Source organism: Nicotiana tabacum, chromosome 15 (genome assembly GCF_000715075.1).
Source record: "Nicotiana tabacum cultivar K326 chromosome 15, ASM71507v2, whole genome shotgun sequence".
Taxonomy (NCBI): Eukaryota; Viridiplantae; Streptophyta; class Magnoliopsida; order Solanales; family Solanaceae; genus Nicotiana; species Nicotiana tabacum.
This window is the reverse complement of record NC_134094.1, coordinates 118,369,221-118,392,049: the sequence shown is the minus strand read 5'-3', so window position 1 is coordinate 118,392,049 and position 22,829 is coordinate 118,369,221. Positions and strand designations below refer to the sequence as shown.

Sequence of the window (22,829 nt, the reverse complement as noted above, 5' to 3'; positions counted from 1 at the left end):
TGATCTCGCATTTGCGAGACCTGCACACCAGGTCTCACCAGCAACTACCCAACTCTACCAAACTCTCTGAAACGCGTCTGAAACTTACCCGAGCTCTCGGGGCTCCAAACCAAACATGCACACAAGTGTAATAACATCATAGAACTCGCTCGCATGATCAAAATACTAAAATAACACCTAGAACTATGAATCGAACATCAAAATAAATGATATTTTCAAAGAAACTTAAGAACATGCAACTTTACAACTGGATATCCGAATCACTTCAAATCAACTCTGTTTTGTACCAAATTTTGCAGACAAGTCATAAATACTTAAATGAACGTATACCAAGTTCCGAAAATGAAATTCGTACCTGGTGGCAACACAGTCAACTTACGGTCAAACTTAAAAATTTTTTAAACCTTTAAATTTCTAGTTTCCAACAAATTACGTTAAATCAAGTTAGGGACTTTCGAATTCAATTCTGGGCATATGCCCAAGTCCCAAATCACGATTTGGCCCACCAGGACCATCAAAATACTGACTCGAGTTCGTTTACATAAAACGCTGATTGTAGTCAACTCAAGTTAGTGTTTAAGGCATGATTTCACATTCTCATAAATGTTCTCATAAAACTATCCAAAAAAAGGGGCATGGATTGCGTACGCAAATTGAGGAAGGCTAAATGAAGCTATCCGAGGTCTCGGAACATAGAAATGAAGGGTAAAACTATAAATGACCTATCAAGTTATCATATTCGCCACCTCTAAAACAATGTTCGTCCTCGTACGAACATAGAAAGGTACCTGAACTGGTGAAAAGGTATGGATATCTACTCCACATGTCCGACTCGGACTCCCAAGTAGATATCTCGATCGTCCGGCCTCTCCACTACACTCAAACTGAAGGATAACTCTTAGACCTTAACTACCGGACCTTCCAGGATAGAATAGCCACCGGCTCCTCCTCATAAGTCAAATCCTTGTCCAATTAGATTGAACTGAAATCTAACACATGGGACGGATCACCGTGATGCTTCCGGAGCATGGACACATGGAATATAGGATGGACTGCTGACAAATAAGGTGGCAATGTCAGTCTATAGGCCACCTCACCCACTCTCTCAAGAATCTCAAAGGGTGTGATATACCTAGGGCTCAACTTGCCCTTCTTTCCGAACCTCATCACACCATTCATGGGTGAAACCCAACACAATACCCTCTCTCCAACCATGAATGCAACATCATGAACTCTACAGTCGGCATAACTCTTCTGCTTAGACTGAGCGGTGCAAAGTCAATCCTGAATAAGTTTGACCCTTTTCCAAGGCATCCTGAACCAAATCAGTACCCAACAACCTAGCCTCTCTCGTCTCAAACCAATCAACTGGAAAATGCACCGCCTCCCATATAATGCCTCATAGGGAGCCATATGAATACTATATCGATAGTTGTTGTTGTAGACAAACTCTGCAAGTCGCAAGAACTGATCCCAAGAACCCTCGAAATACATAACGTAAGCGCAAAGCATATCCTTCAATATCTGAATAGTGCGCTCGAATTGTCCGTCCTTCTGGGGGTGAAATGATGTACTCAAATCAACCCGTGTTCTTGACTCGCGCTATACGGTTCTCCAGAAGTGCGAGGTGAACTACGTACCTCAATCAAAAATGATATGCACGGGCACACCGTGAAGACGGATGATCTCGCGAATATAGATCTCAACTAACCGCTCTGAAGAATAGGTAATTGAAATTGGAATGAAATGTGCCGACTTGGTTAATCTGTCCACAATGACCCATACCGCGTCGAACTTCTTCTGAGTCTGTGGGAGTCCAACAACAAAATTCATAGTAATACGCTCCTACTTTCACTCAGGAATCTCTAGCCTCTGAAGCAAACCACCTGGCCTCTGATGCTTGTACTTTACTTGCTGACAATTTAGACATTGAGCTACATATGCAACTATATTCTTCTTCATCTTTCTCCACCAACAATGCTGCCGCAAGTCCTGATACATCTTGGCGGCACCCGGATGAATAGAATACCGGAAATTGTGGGCCTCCTCAAGAATCAACTCACGAAGCCATCCACATTGGGCATGCTAATACGACCCTACATTTGCAAATTCCCATCATCTCCAACAGTAACCTGTTTTGCACCACCGTGCCACACTATGTCCTTAAGGACAAGCAAATGGGGGTCATCATACCGATGCTTTCCGATGCGCTCATACAAGGAAGAACGAGAGATTGTGCAAGATAGAACATGACTAGGCTTCGAGACATCTAACCTCACTAACTGATTGGCCAAATCCTGAACATCTGATGCAAGCGGCCTCTCACCAGCTGGAATATACGCAAGGCTACCCATACTCACAACCTTTCTACTCAAAGCATTGGCCACTACATTGGCCATCCCGAGATGATACAAAATGGTGATATCATAGTCTTTCAACAGCTCCAACCACCTCCTCTACCTCAAGTTGAGATCCTTCTTCTTGGACAAATACTGTAAACTCTGATGATCCGTGAATACCTCACATGACACGCTGTAAAGATAGTGCCTCCAAATCTTCAGCGCATGAACAATGGTTGCCAACTCTAAGTCATGAACATGAATTCTTCTCATGAAACTTCAACTGTCGCGACGCGTATGCAATCACCCTACCATCCTGCATCAATACTTCACCGAACCCAATACGAGATGCATCATAATATACCGTGTAAGATCTTGAACCTGTAGGCAACACCAACACTGGCGTCGTAGTCAAAATAGTCTTGAGCTTCTGAAAGCTAAACTCACACTCATCCGACCATCTAAATGGGGCACCCTTCTGGGTCAATCTAGTCAATGGGGATTTTATGGATAAAAAAACCTCCACGAAACGACGATTATAACCCGCCAAACCCAGGAAACTCCGGATCTTTGTAGTTGAAGTAGGTCTAGGCTAGTTCTGAACTGCCTCAAGCTTCTTAGGATCCACATGTATACCCTCTGCCAATAAAACATTCCCCCAAAAGACAACTGAGTCTGACCAAAAGTCACACTTTGAAAACTTAGCATATAACTAACTATCTCTTAAAGTCTGAAGTATAATTCGAGGATCCTTCTCATGCTCCTCTCGAATGCTGGAGTAGATCAAGATATCATCAATGAATACAATCACAAAAGAATCCAAACAGGGCTTGAACACCCGGTTCATCAAATCCATGAATGATGTTGGGGCATTTTTCAACCCAAATAACATCACTAGGAACTCATAATGCCCATATCGAGTCTGAAAAGTCATCTTAGGGATATCAGATGCCCTAATCTTCAACTGATGGTCGCTAAACCTCAAATTAATCTTCGAAAACACCTTGGAACCATGAAGCTAATCAAATAAGTCATCAATCCTCGGTAACAGATACTTGTTCTTGATAGTGACTTTATTTAATTGCCGATAGTCTATGCATATCCTCATCGACCCATCTTTTTTCTTCACGAACAATACGAACGCACCCCAGGATGAGACACTAGATCTAATGAATCCCTTATCTAGCAAATCTTGCTACTGCTCCTTCAATTCCATCAACTCTGGCGGGGCCATACGGTATAATGGAATAGAAATGGGATGAGTGCCTGGAGCCAAATCAATACAAAAGTTAATATCTCTGTCGAGTGGTATACCCGGCAGATCTGCAGGAAACACCTCTGGAAACTCACGAACAACTGGTACTGAATCCATGGAAGGAATCCCCTCACTCGAATCTTGAACATAAGCCAAATATGCTAGACATCCCTTCTCGACCATACGTCGAGCCTTCACATAGGAAATAACCCTTCTGGTAGAATGGCCAGGGGTCCCTCTCTACTCTAATCGAGGCAAACCCAGCATGTCTAAGGTCATCGTCTTGGCGTGACAATCCAATATAGCATGATAAGGTGATAGCCAATCCATACCCAAGATAACATCAAAATCTACCATATCAAGAAGTAAAAGATCTTTGCTAGTCTCAAGACTCCCAATAGTAATCACACACGAGCGATAGACACGATCTATAACAATAGAATCTCCCACAGGCATGGATACATACATAGGAGCACTCAAAGAATCGCGAAGCATAACCAGATATGAAGCAAAATAGGATGACACATAGGAATAAGTAGATCCCGGGTCAAATAGAACTGAAGCATCTATATGGTAAACTGGAACAATACTTGTGATAATGGAATCAGATGACTCGGCCTTAGGCCTATCTGGGAAAGAATAACATCAGGGCTAGGCCCCACCACTCTGAACTTTGTTTCTGGGATGGCCTCTAGTTGGCTGGCCTCTAACTCTAACAACCTGACCTCCACCTCTAATGGCCTGACCTCCACCTCTGGCTTCTTGACCCATACCTCTGGTTGTATGAGCGAGCAATGGAGCAACCGGTGTCGGAACCATGGCACAAGAACTCTGTTGTGACATGTCGCCCAACAATTTTGTACAGAACCTCCAGATGTGACCAGTACCTCCATACTCAAAGCACCCATCCTGTTGTTGTGGTTGCTGAAGCTGAAGTTGACCCAAACAGGATGGATAACCACGGTGATAGCTCTGAATCAAAGGCGCACTGTAGGCCGGCTCCCCAATATGAGGTACATAAGGACCAGACTCCCTGAAAAATTGTGAGATGCCTGAATCGCTGACTAAAATGGCCTAGGAGGATGACCTCTACCAAAAGTACCCCTGCCTTCAGATGAGGCACCACTGAATCTACCGGAATGATAAGGCCTCTTATCAGACGTCGGCCCCTTATCCTTAGCACGAACCATCTCGATCCGTCTATCAATATCTGCGGCCCTCTGGAAAGTAATATCATCTCCAGTCTCCTTGGCCATCTGTAGCCTGATAGTGAAAGTGAGCCCATTAATGAATCTTCTCACTCTCTCCCTCTCAGTAAGAAGAAAGATAATGGCATGGCGAGTTAGGTCCACAAATCGAGTCTATTACTGGGTAACAGTCATACTACCCTGATGAAGATGCTCAAACTGCCTGCGGTAATCCTCTCTTAAAGTGACAGGGATTAACTTCTCTAGAAATAGTTGTGCAAACTGATCCCAAGTAAGTGCAGGCGACCCAGCTGGTCTAGTCAACATATAATCTCTCTACCATCTCTTGGCAGAACCAGTCATTTGAAATGCTGCAAAATGTCCGCAGCACCTTGTGGCAGCAATCTAAATAATCTTGTGGGTCCTCAGAAGGTACACCACTGAAATGAATAAAACAGAGCTTGGTAAACTTATCTAACCTCAACAAATCCTCAGAAGACATAGCGGGCCTATCACCGGCCTATGCCGCAACAACCGGCTGAACCACCCCAACTAGTAGGGCTGCTGGAGTCTGATGTTGAGGAGCCGCTCGCTTCGGAATATGAGTAGCGAGAGTCTGTGCTCCTCCCCTAACCCGAAAGACGATTGGTGCCACAAAAAATGTAACGGTCTGGTCCACACTCTCCATAATGCCCACCAAATGGACTGGAGAGTCCTGAAGCACTGGAGTGACTATGAACCCCTCCGGGACCTGAGCTGGTCCAACTGGTATAGTCTGAGCTGGAACCTCCTCCTCGTGATCGATCTGAGGCTCCACTGCGGGTGTTGCTGCTCTAGATCTAGGTTGAGCTCTGCCTCTACCTCGGCCTCTGGCTCGGCCTCTACCCTTGGTAATAGCTACCACAGGGGGCTCCGTCTCCTGTCCGGCTGTAAGTGCAGTGCGTATTCTCGCCATCTACGATAGAATAAGAATAGAATGGTTCAATCATCAATGATAAAATAAAATTACACGATGGAGAAAGAAAGAAGTAAAATTTTTCCTAAACCCCATAGCCTCTAGAAGATAAGTACAAATGTCTCTGTAACGATCCCCCAGACTCTACTAAGCTTGCTCGTGACTCGTGAGACCTAGGCAACCTAGTGCTCTGATACCAACTTGTCACGATCCGAAATTCTCACCCTCGGGACCGTGATGGAGCCTAACATTTTACTTGCTAGGCAATGCATTGTTAGAATAGTTTCTAGCCATTTTTAACAATTCAAAGTAATTAATAACCAAGAACTGGAAAAAAACTAGAAATAGAGTGAGAAAATCAGAACAACAGCGATATCTAAATACAACTCCCGATCTAGTGTCACAAGTGTACGAGCGACTACAATAATACAAATAAATGTCTGAATGAAAGTATAACTTTCTAAAATGAAATAAATAGCTAGAATAAGGTAGAAGGGGACTTCAGGGCTGCGAACGCCGATCAACTGTACCTCAAGTCTCTGTCGAGCAATCAATCTGAGCAATCTACTGACCGCCGCTAGGACCGACTCCAAAATCTACCCAAGAAGTACAGAGTGTAGTATGAGTACAACTGACCCCATGTACTATGTAAGTGCCGAGCCTAACCTCGATGAAGTAGTAGCGAGGTTAAGATGGGTCACTTATAATAACCTACACGCAGTATAATAATAATAACAGGAAAGGAACACAAGAAAGTAAGGCAGTTAACTTATGAAAATAAACTCAATCAACGAAATCGGTAAAACCAGAAACACCAGTACTTAGAAATCTCGTATGAAAGCACTGAAAGCTAACATAATACAACAATGAATACAAAACACACAATCCGTAGCAGCGCGCAACCCGATCCCACCATATCAATATCAATCCTCCATTATTTCACCGTATTAATATCAAGAATAACATGTAAAACCCATTGCAACGCGCAACCCGATCCCACCATATAATCAGAATCAATATCATAATCCTCTCTTATTTCACCATATCAAATCACGTATAAAATCTGTTGTGGCGTGCAATCCGATCCCACCATATCAAAATCAATCCTCCCTTATTCCACATGTTCCAGCGTGCAACCCGATCCATAAGTAAATCAATAAATGTAATCAACTCAACAACTCAAATCACAAGAATCTCTACGATTAAAGAATATAAAAGCAACGCCATAAAGGAACCTCGTACCAAATCAATGAATGCTACAATTAATACAAAGTAACAAGACAAGCCGAAAATATGACAATTAAATTGTACAAGTAAGACAAGTAAGGCAAGTAACAATTAATCATGGAAGAAACAAGTATTTCAATAGAAGAGTAATAGGTGATAAGTAACATGTTAAGGCATAGAAAGCAACTAATCCATGTAACACTTAAGGCATGGAATGAGATAATTAATGAAATATGGGAAAGCAAGAAAACAACTATTTTGATGGCGTATATACACTCGTCACGTCGCATATACGCTGCTAGACATGTAATTTACATAGCACATAGCTCAAGGGTCCCTAACTCCCTCAAATCAAGGTTAGACCCAACACTTACCTCGCTCTACAAGCAAATCAAAGCTCAACTGGGGCCTTTCCTATAAAATTCGCCTCCGAACCAACCGAAGCTTACCAAAATCAACTTAATATCAAACAAACAATGCTAGAAAAATCAATTACAATACATAAAGTTAAGATCTTTACACTTTTCCTAAAAAGTCAAGAAAAGTCAACCATGGAATCGCTTGGCCAAAATCCGAGATTCGGACCAAAATCCAATTACCCATTCAGCCTCGAGCCCGGTTATGTAATTAATTTCGAAATCCGACCTCAATTTGAGGTCTAAATCTCAATTTTACAAAAATTCTAAATTCTACCCAAATCCCTAATTCCTACCATGATAATCCTAGATTTAATATTGAAAACACTTGGAAAGTAATGGGTAATTGAAAAGAAATAGATTAAAGTTGCTTAACAAAGTTTTTGGGAAGAAAATTCTCTTAGAAAATCGCTCCTAGGGTGTTTAAGGTTTCAAAATATGAAAAGTGAGGCTAAAATCCCGTCCCTCAGCTATTTGTCAAGGCACAGATATCGCAAATGCAACCTGGGGTTCGCATTTGCGAACCCCGCAAATGCGAAGAAGCAACCACAAATGCGAACTCCCCACATCTTTGTTGTCATCGCATTTGCGATGATATGTTCGCAAATGCGAACGCGGACAGGTCGCAAAAGCGATCAACTAATCGCAAATGCGATCCCTGCTGCCCCAAGCCATCTTAGCAATTGCGACTAAGATGTTTGAAATTGCGATCGTCTCACACTTGGCCATATGTCGCAATTGCGACCTCTGATCTCGCATTTGCGAGACCTGCACACCAGGTCTCACCAGCAACTACCAAACTCTCTGAAACGCGTCTGAAACTCACTCGAGCCTTCAGGGTTCCAAACCAAACATGCACACAAGTGTAATAACATCATAGGAACATACTTGCATGATCAAAATACCAAAATAACACCTAGAACTATCAATCAGACATCAAAAAGAATAATATTTTCAAAGAAACTCAAGAACATGTAACTTTACAACCGGACGTCCGAATCACTTCAAATCAACTCCGTTTTGCACCAAATTTTGCAAACAAGTCATAAATACTAAAATGAACCTATACCAAGTTGTGGAATCGAAATCCGGATGCGGTAGCAACAAAGTCAACTTACAGTCAAACTTAGGAATTCTTTAAACCTTTAAATTTCTAGTTTTCAACAAATTATATTAAATCAAGTTAGGGACTTCCGAATTCGATTATGGGCATACGCCCAAGTCATAAATCACGATATGAACCCACCCGGACCGTCAAAATATTGATCTGGGTTTGTTTATATAAAATATTGACCGTTATCAACTCAAATGAGTTTTAAGGCACAATTTCACATTTTTCATCAATTTTCTCATAAAAACTTTTCGAAAAAAGGACATGGACTGCGCATGCAAATCGAGGAAGGATAAATGGAGCTATTTAAGGTCTCAGAACACATAAATAAAGGGTAAAACTATGAATGACCTATCAGGTCATCACACAAATGTGATTAATATATCTTTTAATATATACCTAGACTGCTGGACACCCACATACCGAATGAAACTATCTAGGTATAATAATTTTAAACAAAAGAGAATAATTAATAGTGTGAAGAAGTAGTCGACCATTCAAACTAGGGGTGGACATTCGGTATTTTGGTTCGGTATTTAAGAATTTTGGTTCGGTATTCGGTTTATCAATTGTGTATACCAAATACCGTACTAAAGTATTTCGGTACGGTTCGGTATTTCTTATTTTGGTTCGGTACGGTTCGGTTTAAACTAAATTTTCACTATCTCCCTCACTCCATTAACTAATAGGAAGCAAACAACTGAAATATCTTGTTTATTTCTTCTGCCATGGATCAACCAATTCTCCACAATCTATTCCTAATTTCTCGCATGAATGACTTCCACCAAACGTAGTTTTTGGTATATTACATATTTAATTAGCAACATTTAATATTATAAAAGGTATAATAATGATATAATTTCATTTTATATTTATGGAATAATGATAGTATATTGCATATTTAATTATATAAATGGTATAAGATACATACATACTTAGAAATAAATATTTACAGAATAATATCGGTATAAATATTATATATTAAGAATTCCGCCAAAATATTGATATAAAAATTCTGGAGTATATTATATGTTATAATTCAGTTTGTGGTTATTTATCGTATAAATATTACTATATGTTTGGACTATGTTATATAGTTGTATGAATTTCACTTTGTATAATATAGTACTATTATATACAACATATATAAATGACATAATGTACATATATAAACAGGTATATTCCATATAGTGATAGATATATACGTATAATATATCTAACATAAACCATCAAAATCCTATAGAATAATGGAACGCATGAAACACCATAGGATGCATTTCAATGTTGGATATTGCCGGATCAAGGAAGTATGTCAAAAGTTCTTTAAGATGGCAGAGAATGTCGCATGATTTATGCATCTTGTCTGGTCATTAATTATTTGCTTAATCTTTATAATATGCCATTAGTATAAAAATAATCTTTCATTTATGTAATAAATAAAGAATATTATTATTTTCTTAAATAATTTTTAAAAAGTGCTCACCCATGTCGATTCCTCTTTGGAATTTGGGGTGTGGGCTTAAGGTTATTGGGCTAAAAATTAAAAACAAAGTTGGGCTTGGACTAAACTATTTTGGTATACCGAAATATCAAAAATCCAATACCGTATACCGAATCGAATTATCGAAATACCGAAATTTTTGTACCGAAATAAACCGAAAAAACCGAAACCGAAATACCAAATTAATTCAGTTTGGTTCGAAATTCGATTTTTCGGATTTTATGCCCACCCCTAATTCAAACATGATATGCATGACTATATACATATTAAATTTCGTGCCTTGAGAAACCCCGCTATACTCTCCCTAATCTTGAAATGTATTTTATGAGAAAGGAATGAATACAAAACACTTCGTTACAATGTGAATAAAAGGAAATGATTCAATATTTTTTTGTATTTCTTATTATTAATTTTCTACGTCTAAACATAAAGATTTTTTGTGAAATATGTCATATAATTAAAAGAATAATTATAATGAGTTATATAAGGAGAGAACATGGCAGGACATGTCTAACTATATCAATTTATGTATCTTACTTTCTTTTTTAGTCTGTTTAAAAAAAAAAAATTATATTTTGCAACTCTTTAACTCTACTTTTCACATGACATATTTAAGATCACAAGATTCAAAAATATTTTGATACATTGCATATATTTTTAGTTTAAAATACAAGATTTAATAATTTTTCTTACTTTTTAAAACTCTATATCCGGTCAAACTAAAATACATAAATAATTAGTCAATGACAATATGTTGAACCAAGTACAGACATGAAAAAAATAAAAAATTTAAAATTTAAAATTTAATTATATAAATGACAGTAGCAGCAAATAGGAGTACTTTTTACCAATATTGGTAAACCCCATTATTCCTTCATCCGAAATAGGCATCAACCTCTGTCCAATTTAGGATTGAGTAGTTGAGGTTGTTCAAATTTGAAGTTTCGAAATCTTTTTTAGTTTAATGCTTGTTTCCTTCTTCTGCTCTCTGAGGTCCCTGTCTTAGCAGGCAACCGTACAAGTTTTTGAAATAAATGTATGTTTTTCTCTTTCAGTATGTCGTTTTTAGATGCTTTGACGTGAAAGTAGAGCAAACAACAAGATGAGAATGATAGATATGTGTAGATTTAATAATTTTTTTTTTTATTATATTAGTAAAAAATAATAAAATATACATAAAATTTGGAATAAGGGTGTTATAGAGCGATAATTTTATAAGTGAAAAAATGTATATATTTTGTATATCATTTATATATATATATATATATATATATATATATATATACGCGTATATTATGTTATAAATAAGAATTATACAAATTTTATACACTTTTTCAATTACATAACGTAAATAGTTTCTCACGCGGGCTAAAAGTGAAAATACCTCATTTTATAGTGGAGTCTACCGTTATAATAATTGAGGTAAGGTTATTCGTAAAAATTTATTAAAGAGAAGTAAAATATAGGAAGAAAATTCATGTCAAAGAAAGGACAATTATTATAAAAAGGTCTGGTTATACATAAAGACTTCTTAACTTTAAATTTTTTATTTTACATATGTTATTGTAGTTATAAAAAAATCTAGTTTGTATTTAATATTACAAATTCTATGAGTTCTTTAATTACATGTCAAATCTTTTTTTTTAAACTTCGTGTCCAAAGTCAAACTACATTGCATGGAGCCGCTCGTATCCGATCTGACCGGCCCATTTTCAACCAACACGGAGGTGCTAGTATTTTTTAAACAACCACATCCCTCCTTTTTTTGAACTGTTTGATGATAATATTGTATTTTTAAAACAACCGCTCCGATATATTTAAGCAGAAATCTTGTGTCCTTTAGACATTAGGTAGTTGCTTCATTTGGATTCTTGCATTTTGTAATAGTAAAAGAAGCTGAGGAAACTGCTTAAATTAATGTTTTTCTCCATAGGATTCTGAATTACTCACTTCCTTGCATTCCATTTTTGTGATAAAAGGCATAAGAAAAAGGTCAGCTATCACCTGAGTTTTTTTGCACAAATTTTGACTCTGCTATTTGAAAGCAGCCTAATATAAAAGAAGTAGCTTTTGGCTGTAGTTCACTGTCATTTGAATTGTACATTTTTTTCAGAAATCATGTGCAAGAACAGTTCATTCATATTATAGCATATGATAAAATTTGGACCACGATTGAGTAGTTGAGTTTCAGCTTCTGTCAAGTCTTTTGGATTCAGTAGAACATGTCCAAAAAAAGAAGTCTTTTTCCTGAATTATTGGTGCTGTTTTGCTGCTAAATTTGGAATTCTTTTTTTGCATAGATTTCACAAAGTGATCTTCTTTATGTACTTCAATTTGTCTCAGAATCTTGACCACAACCTCTTCTCTCACCAGAAAAAAAGGATAAAACTTATAGAACAAAGGTTCAATCTTTTTCCTTTTTACCTTGAGTTTCTTGAGAAATTCCTAGGCTTAAGTTGTTAAAAAGGGACTTATCAGTTGTCTCTGGAGGGTCTCTTCTTGAAATGTCAGCAATAATGCATGTAAAGTTTTGTTCTTGAAAGTTTAAAAGGCAAAGGTTTGGAAACTGTTCTGGGGCAATGAGTACTAGGGAAGTGAAGAAAAAGGAAAAGAAGCAGGAGGATAAGAGTTGTAATGTTGCTGAGAAAGTTATGGTGGCTGTTAAGGCATCAAAAGAGATACCTAAGACTGCTCTTTTGTGGGCTTTGACTCATGTTGTTCAACCTGGAGATTGCATTACACTTGTTGTGGTTGTACCTTCACAAAGTTCTGGTAATTTTTCTAACTTATTTCCATTCCCTTCAGTCTCATTGTGAAGTACTAAATCTACTTTTCTTTTGGTTTCCCACCCGGTACTTAGATATCCACTTTGAGGCCCGACTAATCCGGATTTGCGTGAAAAGTCCCACTTTGGGGTAAAGCATTCCTTACCAAATGCGACTCTATTCTCGGGACTCTAGTTAAAGGAGCGAGGGGTACTTACCACACCACAACCTTTGGTGGTAATAAAATAAAAGAGAAACCATTATTCATAACTTCGTATATGTAGGTACTAACATCTATTATTAAAGTATATGTCAATTACAGATAAATAAAGTAAACGAGAAACCATCATTCATAACTTTGTCACAGGGAATTTTGAATGTTTTTGGCTTCTTCTCACAATGTCAGTTGTTATCCTGGAATTTCTACAGAACATAGCAATTAAGATTCTTACATACTTTTAGATTTGATACAAAAAAGTGTTGCCTGATTGAACATCCGGATTTCTCGGAAACTGAACAAAAATCTTGGGCTTTGATCTTTATGCTCTTGTCTGATTGACATTCTCTTGTCTCCTTACTGAGGCTGAACTGCAAATTCCTTGAAGACTCGTCTAGCGATTTCTGTTACTTATAGCTGTTTTTAAACTAAGCTGCTCTTGGCTTCTGTAAGAATGGAAAGGCAGCAAAATTAGGATATATAATCCTTAAAGGAGGATTTCTGCATTTCTACAGGGCTTTCATTAAGCATCTTTATTGAATTATTATATGCCATGTCAAGTAAACACCTGGTGCTTTTTGTTCCTATGCTTCCACAAAAGAATCTAGTAACTGGATGTTGTACATATCTTTAGTGGTTTTCACAAACATTTTCTAGGTAGAAAGCTGTGGGGTTTCCCCAGGTTTGCTGGAGATTGTGCCAATGGTCACAGGAAGTCAAATTCTGGAAATAGTACTGAGCGAACGTTAGACTTAACAGATTCCTACTCTCAGATGATCCTTCAGCTCCAAGATGTCTATGATCCTACTAAGGTTAGTGCCAAAATTCTTTTTTTGTGCAGATTGTTATGAGGTACTTTCACACTGACATACTAAAAACTTGGTTTTTTCCGTCCATTTCATGTCCGCCAGATAAACGTGAAGATTAAAATTGTTTCTGGTTCACCACATGGAGCTGTGGCTGCTGAGGCAAAGAGGACTAAAGCTAATTGGGTTGTTTTGGACAAGTAAGTTTACAAGTTTTAAGAGTGTGATTCCTTGTTTATGTTCTTTTTATTCTCTATCTTCTCTAAGCTATTTGCTGATTCTTGTTTCAACTTTTCCAGACATCTCAAACATGAGAAGAAATGCTGTATGCAAGAGCTGCAGTGCAATATCGTAGTAATGAAGCGATCTCAACCAAAAGTTCTCCGCCTAAATTTAGTTGGTTCACCTAAAAAGGAACCTGATGTTGGAGGCTCATTACCTTCAGAGCAAGCTCAATCTTGCGGAAAAGAAGTAGAAAAAAACAATTCATTGGATTCTTGTAGAGGTCCACTAGTCACACCAACAAGTAGTCCAGAGATGTTTAGTGCTACTGAAGCCGGTACTTCATCAGTTTCAAGTTCTGATCCTGGAACTTCACCATTCTTGATCACTGAAGTAAATAGAGATTTGCACAAAGCAGAGTTGTTAGCCTTAAAGGAAGATCAAGATGTAGATGATTCAAGTTCAGAGAGTGAGAGTGAAAGTCTAGCTTCTTCAAGTTCAAGATTCCAATCGTCGATAGTGGACAGTGTCGATTCACATAGTCAACTCTCTCAACTCCAGGGAAGCTCACTTAGATCTTTTGACAGGTCTCAAATATCTACAACCAAGTCATTGCTGGAGAAGTTGACTAAGCTTGATATAGAAGGTGGTAGTGGATCACCGAGTCCATTAACCAGAAGTGCACCTCTTGGCGCCCCTCCCTTGTGTTCAATATGCCAACACAAGGCACCTGTATTTGGGAAACCTCCGAGGTGGTTCACTTATACTGAACTGGAGCTTGCAACAGGAGGATTTTCACAAGCCAATTTCTTGGCCGAGGGAGGATATGGATCTGTTCACAGAGGAGTCCTTCCAGACGGTCAAGTTGTTGCTGTCAAGCAACATAAATTGGCAAGTTCTCAAGGAGATCAAGAATTTTGCTCGGAAGTTGAAGTGCTCAGCTGTGCTCAGCACCGTAATGTTGTCATGTTGATAGGATTCTGCATTGAGGACAGGAGAAGATTGCTAGTATATGAATATATATGCAATGGTTCTTTAGATTCTCATCTATATGGTATGTGTACTCATGTTTCTTTATGTCCTTATACACTGTGATGAATGTACTGATTTTGCTTCAGCCAATAAATGGACTTCTTTTAGGTTGACAGGGTTACTAAATGGTGATATAGATGTGTGTTTGCACTAATATAAGAAAACCTGTCATATTTTCTCCTTATAAATTTTCTTTGTTGATCTGTTGATAAAAAAATTAGAACAAATTAAAAGTGTCAACAAAGATGTACTGTTTGGATATGTAGAGCATGTACTTATTATTTGGTGATATAAGAAGTAGAACTTTCACCAAAGAGAACTTACAGACACAAAAAGATTCAGAAAAGGGTTTGTTCGTTTCACTTTAAGGATTGGTCTTTTTGCCTTTATGTATTACTTAACATCACTTTCTGGTATTTGCAGGACATAATAGGGACCCTTTGGAGTGGTCTGCACGTCAAAAGATTGCTGTTGGAGCTGCACGTGGTTTGCGATATCTTCATGAAGAGTGCAGAGTGGGATGCATTGTCCACCGGGACATGAGACCCAACAACATTCTCATCACACATGACTTTGAACCATTAGTATGGAAAATCTCTTACTCAGAAGCATTTCTTTTAGTTGTATCCTTGATATAGATGGTCTCATCAAGTATATATCCTAATCTCTCCAAGCTCAACTGATATAGATGGACTATAACAAACAAACATATTCCTAGAGCTTCTCCATTGTTTTTCACGCGACTGATTGGAAGACAAAAACAACGAAAGAAGCAACACCTTTTGAGATGAAATCAACTTTGTTAGCATCAAAGGTCCTATAACAATTTCTTAAACTCAATCCAGGAAGTCACGGATACGAGCCGTGGAACAGCCTCTTGCAGAAATGCAGGGTAAGGCTGCTTATAATAGATCCTTGTAGTCCGACCCTTCTCCGACCCCGCGCATAGCATGAGCTTAGTACACCGAGCTGCCCTTTAATTCGTGCGGTTTTAGAACTCTAACAAGCAGATGTATTATGGACCTCTTTGGTGAGACAAAATGAAATGAGTGGATAAAATGGACAAGTAGTAGGCAATAAAATTTTGAAAGCTATCTCCTGGACTTTTGACTACTAGAGTATTCTCACTTGCATCCTTTTCTTGTCAACCTCTTGTCGATATATCAATTTTGTTTTCACTTGTTTTTGTAAATATTGACGCTTGATTGCTTTTGAAGCTTAAAAATGAGTTGCTTTTCTTGCAGTACAATGCTTTAGATGTCTACCCTTTATCGAAGCAGCACTTGAACTGTATTAATCTTGCTTCACCTTTGTTTGCTTTCTAGGTGGGAGACTTTGGTTTAGCTAGATGGCAACCGGATGGTGATACAGGTGTTGAAACAAGAGTACTCGGAACGTTTGGGTTAGGCCTTGAAATATTTTTTGTATTTTACTTCAAATATGCAATTGCAGAAACATTAAGCTTATTTTCTGTATTTAGGTACTTGGCTCCCGAGTATACTCAAAGTGGCCAGATTACTGAAAAAGCTGATGTTTACTCACTTGGAGTGGTGCTCATAGAACTTGTAACTGGTCGAAAAGCAGTGGATATTACCAGGCCTAAGGGCCAGCAATGTCTCACAGAATGGGTAATACTTCAACATCTTAATATGCATCTTTCAGTTCTGGCTTGAGGAATAGTATGGCTATGCTGGTCCCTCGTCTCTTTTTCTCTTAAAAAAATCAGTGATTTTGTCATTCATTTATCTTCAGGCACGTCCCTTGTTGGAAGAATGTGCAATCGATGGGCTAATAGATCCCCGACTAGGAAACAGCTACTCAGAGCACAAGGTGTGTTGCATGTTGCATGCTGCATCTTTGTGCATACGACGAGATCCTCAGGCTAGGCCTCGCATGTCTCAGGTAAGTTAATTGCTACTTATAATTTTGTATTGACCTTTTACCTGCAGCAAAATGTGAGTCAACTATGTCTGGATTCTCATGTATTGTTTGTTTTTGTGTCAGGTACTTAGAATTCTTGAAGGTGACCTGATTATGGAATCTGGTCAATTGTCTACTACACCTAGGTATGATGTGGGAAGCCAAAGTGGAAGGATTTTGTCTGATCACTACATGCAGTATCAGAGGTACAGTGACTCAATACTAAACGATGGGTTGGAGGGATTAAGTCCAAAACTCTCATTTGACAAAAGGAGCCCTTCCATTATTTGGGATAGGGATAATCATAGGACTGCATTTTCAGGCCATCTATAAATGCTTGGTACTGACTCTTGTTAACAAACGTATATTTGCTGCTTTAGCAGCAGATCAAGCCACTGTATAGAAGTGAGGCATATTAGTGTAAGTTTTGCATTGAGACCTGTCTTACTTCTCAACGAAACGTTAGGTTTTTGAGGCATTGGATTCTCACTAATGTTTGCAGTTCCGCTTAGTCCACCATAGGCTCCTTCACTAGGATCAACAGTGGTCATTGTTTTTTCTTCCTTTTGTGGCTCGAACCAAACCTTATGGTCAAAAGTGGAGCGGTGGTTCTACCAGTAGAGCAATCCTCACTCGTCTGTGATTGTTTAGAGACAACATACTTACATTTGTACAAACGCCAAGCTTACCAAAAAATATTCTCGCGCCCTAATTGCTAAATATTATCTCAGGCCACCCACCTTCTTGCTGGTCCTAAATGTATCACTTAGTTCCCTGTGCTAAAATTCTTACTATTGTTTTCTTAGCACCATTCAATATAAAAAGTTACACTCAGGAACTTATAGTAAAAGTTTACTTTCTTTTAAGAAGATACAAGTGGAATTGTGCTTGCGTTAGGGTAGCCTTCTACATCACCTCTTAGAGTGGGGCCCTTCTCCCGACCCTTGCATGGGAAGATTAAAGTTTATTTAAAATACACAAATTATATATTTATTAAATTAGTACAAACACTGAGTGTAGGTCAATTTTTCCCCAACCGAGCATGTCCTAAAAGCACCAAGAGCGAATCAAACCATAGCGGAAGAGAACAGGCTGTGGCTCAACTAATAGCATTATACTGCATAAGTAAATTGGATCCAGAGAAGACTATTGATACTAGTCTAAGCTAGCTCAAATATTTGGTGCTTTAAAGCCATTTCCACTTCAGTTTTACTTCAGAGACATACTCTCTCTGTTTTAGTTTATGTGAACCTATTTCCTTTTTGGTCCGTTCCAAAAAGAATGTCGTCTTTCTAAATTTGGTAATAATTTAGCTTAAACTTACAATTGTACCCTTAATGGGAAGTTTTTATAACCACACAAATACTCTGGCCCCTTTTTGACTTGTTTAGGACCACAAATTCCAAAAGTCTTCATTTTTTCTTAAACTCCGTGCTCAGTCAAACAGATTCACATAAATTGAAACGGAGGGAGTAATATTATAGCACCGTATTGTTTCGATGGTTTAGAACAAGCTTCACATGTCAAAAGAAAGTTGACTACTATCTTATGTTTCACCATGTCCACCTCTAATTAGTGGAGCAACATTCAACGAATGGAACAATACAAGAGAGAGTAAAAATGATTATGAGATTAAAACTTACTCACACTTGTGCATTCGTATTAATATAAAGAAGAAAAGCACCTCTATTTACAGTTTTCTTACAAAAGCCATTCAGATATATCCTATGTCGGACTTATAGTCCAAGCAAATTGATTCAACGCCATCTTTGCAGTAAAAAAGAAAAAGGGGAAATCCAACCTCAAAACATTATAATATTTGTCAATCAAACGCTACTAGTATCAAAGACGTGAAGGGTCTGTCTTTACAAACTTGGAATGGACTTGGCTCGAATAAACTGCTTGAGAATGGCTTTCTCATCATCAATGCGCCTTTTCTCCTCCGGATCTTTTGGCTTAAGTTTTCTCTTTTCTTCCAATATCCACTTAAATATTTCACGCTGTTGTTCTCCTGAAATTGGTTCATGAACAATAGCAGGCTGCACAGAAGGTGCTGCAGTAATAGCAGCTGCTGATGAAACTGAATTACTAGGACTATCAACCACTTCTCCTGCCTCAGTTCCCACATCTTTCTTTTTGGTCCTCAAGAAAAGATAAGCTACACAAATTACAAAAACGCGTACGTTAATGTACCGTGAATGTAAAAGCAAGGTGAGTTATCGAATTAGAATTGGAAAGACACCGCAGCACAGCTCCAAAGGATGTAAAGAATGCACGAGTGACAAAAGATTACAGGTTAACTTATCATCATAGTCACACATCTTTCCAGAAGATAACATGCGACATTGAACTAAGATATGAGAAGTAACAAAGCCCAATGTTCTGACTTGTTGTAACCAAACAAAAAGATTCACTTCTTAAAAAGTGAATATGCTCATTACACATATAAAGTGTTTGCTACTTCTCCGTCAGAGTCATATCCTACAGCACAAATTTTTCCTAAAGAAATATAGTGAAAGACAAAGAGAATCTACTTGCAGCAAAGCGCAATACAGAATAAAGAATGTCCATCCCTCGGAGTATAAGTTAGATATACTATGATTTCTTGATGTCGGAACTGAACCAGTGTAGATACCGGAAATATAGACCTAAGCATATAGTGCACAAGGACTATAAGTCACTAGATAAAATCCAAATAGAAAGTTATCTAGTTCTCTACATTTACAACTTGAACACAATCACCAAGTGAACCACCAAATAAAAGTGTATACAAGATTTCTCATTCTTTTCGTCTTTCTAAAGTACAATGTGGCTTCGATTAGAAAATTTATCAAGCGAAAGCTCTGAGTTTCTCATTTCAGTACAATGTGTATTTACGGGGAGCAAATGGTACACTGGAGGAGTGAAAACTAAAGAGTAGACCCACTAGTTTATATAAATGTCAATTCTATTAGAGTATTTATTTTAGGCCTCTATCCGACAGCAATCAAATTTTAGAGAAGGCAATACTATGTCCACCACAAACAACCTAAAATGCAGTAGAATTTCCACGTCATAACATTGTCAATACCACAAGGACCCCATTTAAGCTTTCACTTAAAGCTGAAACAATCACAGAACATTCAAATGAAAAAAGGAAGAGAACTTTATCAGCTAAAACAAAACTAAAACTAAAACTGGGAAGAATATTTACCAATTCAGACAATTAATACCAGGGAAGCAATGAGTAAATTCAAGGACGAGAGGAGTTGTATTCCTTGTATCATATCACATAGGGGACATAGCATTTAGGGAAGCAGATGTAGTATTTGGAAGAACCCACTACCCTCAGCTTGAAACGAGTATATAGATGAGCAATTTTACACACACACACGCACTAAATTCGCACCATCACAAAATGGTAATTGGTACATACAATAGCCCTATGCACCAATTGACCTAACATTAAGGATCTATCCTGCTTACAACAAAAATTCACAAAACTGCGTGCTAGTTGAAAGTCAAAGAGCACACAACCATATATTCAAGCAAAGATCAAAGGTCGGAGATTGAATACAGACATGTATATACAGTTTTAGTAAAGTAGAAGAAAGCAAGGGAGTCAGATAGGAACCTCCAACAGACAAATTGACAGCCAAGATCATAGGCCAAAGGAACTTGTAGCGCCGGACTAAAGATTCCTTAGGCGGCAGCGGAGGTGGAGGCGCCGTCGCACTTCCTCCTACTGACGCCATCGATGATGAAGGTGGAAAATTTGACTCCTTGTAGTTGTTGATTTTGCTTCAGTTGAGCTGCAATTCAAAGTTGATAAGAATCAATGTCACTATCTAAATAAGCAAATCAATCAAATAATTTATCCAACACCCTCATTATACCAAACTAATTCTTACCTCATTAGATTTTACCGGAAAAATGAATGTCTTTTTTTTCAAGTATTTTTTTCGAGAGTATTTTTGCGGATAAGCATTTTATGTTTGGCTAATTAATTTAAAAAATACTTCTAAATAGTAATTAGTATTTGGCAAGCTTTAAAAAAGTAATATTTTTTTTAAAAGTACTTGTCAAAAAAGTACTTCTTGAAATAAGCTACTACATTTTTTCTATTTATCCTCAGCAACCATTTTTTTTTTCCTAAAAGTTTGGCCAAACACTTCAAATTTGGAAACAAAGCACTTTTTTAAAAGAAAAAAAATTGGCCAAAAAGGCTATAAATGAAATGAGAATACTTATAGGACTAAGAATTAACTATTATGGTTTAAAATGGTAAATTTTATATTTAAAAAAATGAGATAAGGTCGGGAACTTATTAGCTTATATTGCCCATATATTTGTTGGACCAGAAACCTTTGGGCAAAAAATAGGCGATACAAATTGAAGACGAAGAAAGAGAAAGGGCCAAGCAATGTGTCAAATGACCTAGAAGACCATATATGGGTCTATCAAATAAGAATAAATAACTGGGCAGTCAAGATCCCAATTCAAATAAAGAATTGGGCCCATTACTGCAGCCCAAAATCCGGTCCACTTCATGTAGCATTTGGATACAGCTGCAAGGCACTCAAACCTTCCAGAACTATCTTATCCAAATGTAAACTACAAAGAGTTATGGGCAAATACATGTAATTATGGGCAAAAATATAGGAATTAAGCACTTCTAATTAAATATAGTTTTAGTTGTCCTCTATTGTCTTTCAAATACTTGTATAAATATACACATTGTACAGAAGATTATCATCAATGAAAAAATAATTTTTCTATACTCCTACATGGTATCAGAGCAGTAGCTATCTGAAATTTTAGTCTACATTTTTTTTCCAGTTATCTGCCTTTTCTTTCTCCATTTCAAATGGCAACAAATTCTGCTGATAACTCCTCCAATGTTTCTGCTGTTCACACAGCCACTCAACCAGCTGTTGTGGTTATCGATTCCTCTTACCCCTATTATCTTTATCCATCTGATTCACCAGGCATGATTTTTGTCAACTCACTCTCTGATGGAAAGGGATATGGAGGATGGCATAGAGCCATCGTTATTGCACTATCTGCCAAGAACAAGCTTGGTTTTATCGATGAAATTTATTCTGAACTTGATTCTTCTTCCACTGACTTCAAACAGTGGAATCGTTGCAATGATATAGTTATATCATGGCTCTTGAACTTTCTGTCTAAGGACATAGCTGAAAGTGTCCTTTATTCTAAAACTGCCAATGAAATTTGGAAATAGCTTGAGATTAGATTTGGACAATGCAATGGTGCTCAACTTTACCAGTTACAAAAGGAGTTAAATGATCTAGTGCAAGGAACCTCTGATGTGGCAGGATATTATACAAAGGTAAAAAGGATTTGGGATGAGTTAGATACCTTGAATACTTGTGAACACTGCACCTGTGAATGTGACTGTGGAGGAAAGTCCAGAACCTTGAAATCCCTTCAAGATGGTAGGCTCATTCAATTTCTCATGGGGCTTAATGATACCTACTCAGCTGTGAGGAGCAACATTCTGATGATTACTCCCCTTCCTAGTGTCAATCAAGCATATTCTCTTCTCATTCAAGATGAGAAACAAAGGGAAATTCATGTTGCACAACATCCAGTCTAGACTGCTTTCCTGGTACAAAATCAGCTACCCACTTTTCAGAAATATGCTAATACAGAAGGAAAGTTCAAAGCAACTCTTTAAGGAAAGAAGCATAACCTAATGTACAACTATTGCAAGAAACTTGGACATTCCATTGACAAATATTATAGAATCATTGGGTTTTCCTCCACTTTCAAGTTTACCAAATCCGAAAGGTATCAAGGAGGTCCTCACAGCAATGCAGCAATAATGAATAAAGAAAACACAATCAACATAATGGAAGGAAATATATCATGAA

General features: G+C 37.8%; 3 protein-coding genes across 3 annotated transcripts; 2 read left to right on the top strand and 1 right to left on the bottom strand.

The window, feature by feature from the left end:
- The first annotated feature begins 11,694 nt into the window (after nt 1-11,694).
- LOC107830193 (inactive protein kinase SELMODRAFT_444075-like) lies at nt 11,695-17,428 on the top strand. Its single transcript, XM_016657674.2, has 9 exons — nt 11,695-12,763; nt 13,631-13,785; nt 13,885-13,979; nt 14,079-15,055; nt 15,457-15,617; nt 16,359-16,435; nt 16,514-16,661; nt 16,786-16,935; nt 17,038-17,428. The coding sequence occupies exons 1-9, from the start codon at nt 12,571-12,573 to the stop codon at nt 17,284-17,286; spliced, it is 2,205 nt and encodes a 734-aa protein (XP_016513160.2). The 5' UTR covers nt 11,695-12,570; the 3' UTR covers nt 17,287-17,428.
- A 1,155-nt stretch (nt 17,429-18,583) lies between these two features.
- Nucleotides 18,584-20,799, bottom strand: LOC107830192 (uncharacterized). Its single transcript, XM_016657673.2, has 2 exons — nt 20,567-20,799; nt 18,584-19,111 (listed from the first exon to the last, which is right to left on the bottom strand). The coding sequence occupies exons 1-2, from the start codon at nt 20,685-20,687 to the stop codon at nt 18,819-18,821; spliced, it is 414 nt and encodes a 137-aa protein (XP_016513159.1). The 5' UTR covers nt 20,688-20,799; the 3' UTR covers nt 18,584-18,818.
- A 1,000-nt stretch (nt 20,800-21,799) lies between these two features.
- On the top strand, nt 21,800-22,552 carry LOC107830191 (uncharacterized). The gene is made up of 2 exons (XM_075231739.1): nt 21,800-22,138; nt 22,223-22,552. The coding sequence occupies exons 1-2, from the start codon at nt 21,800-21,802 to the stop codon at nt 22,550-22,552; spliced, it is 669 nt and encodes a 222-aa protein (XP_075087840.1).
- The last annotated feature ends 277 nt before the right edge of the window (nt 22,553-22,829 follow it).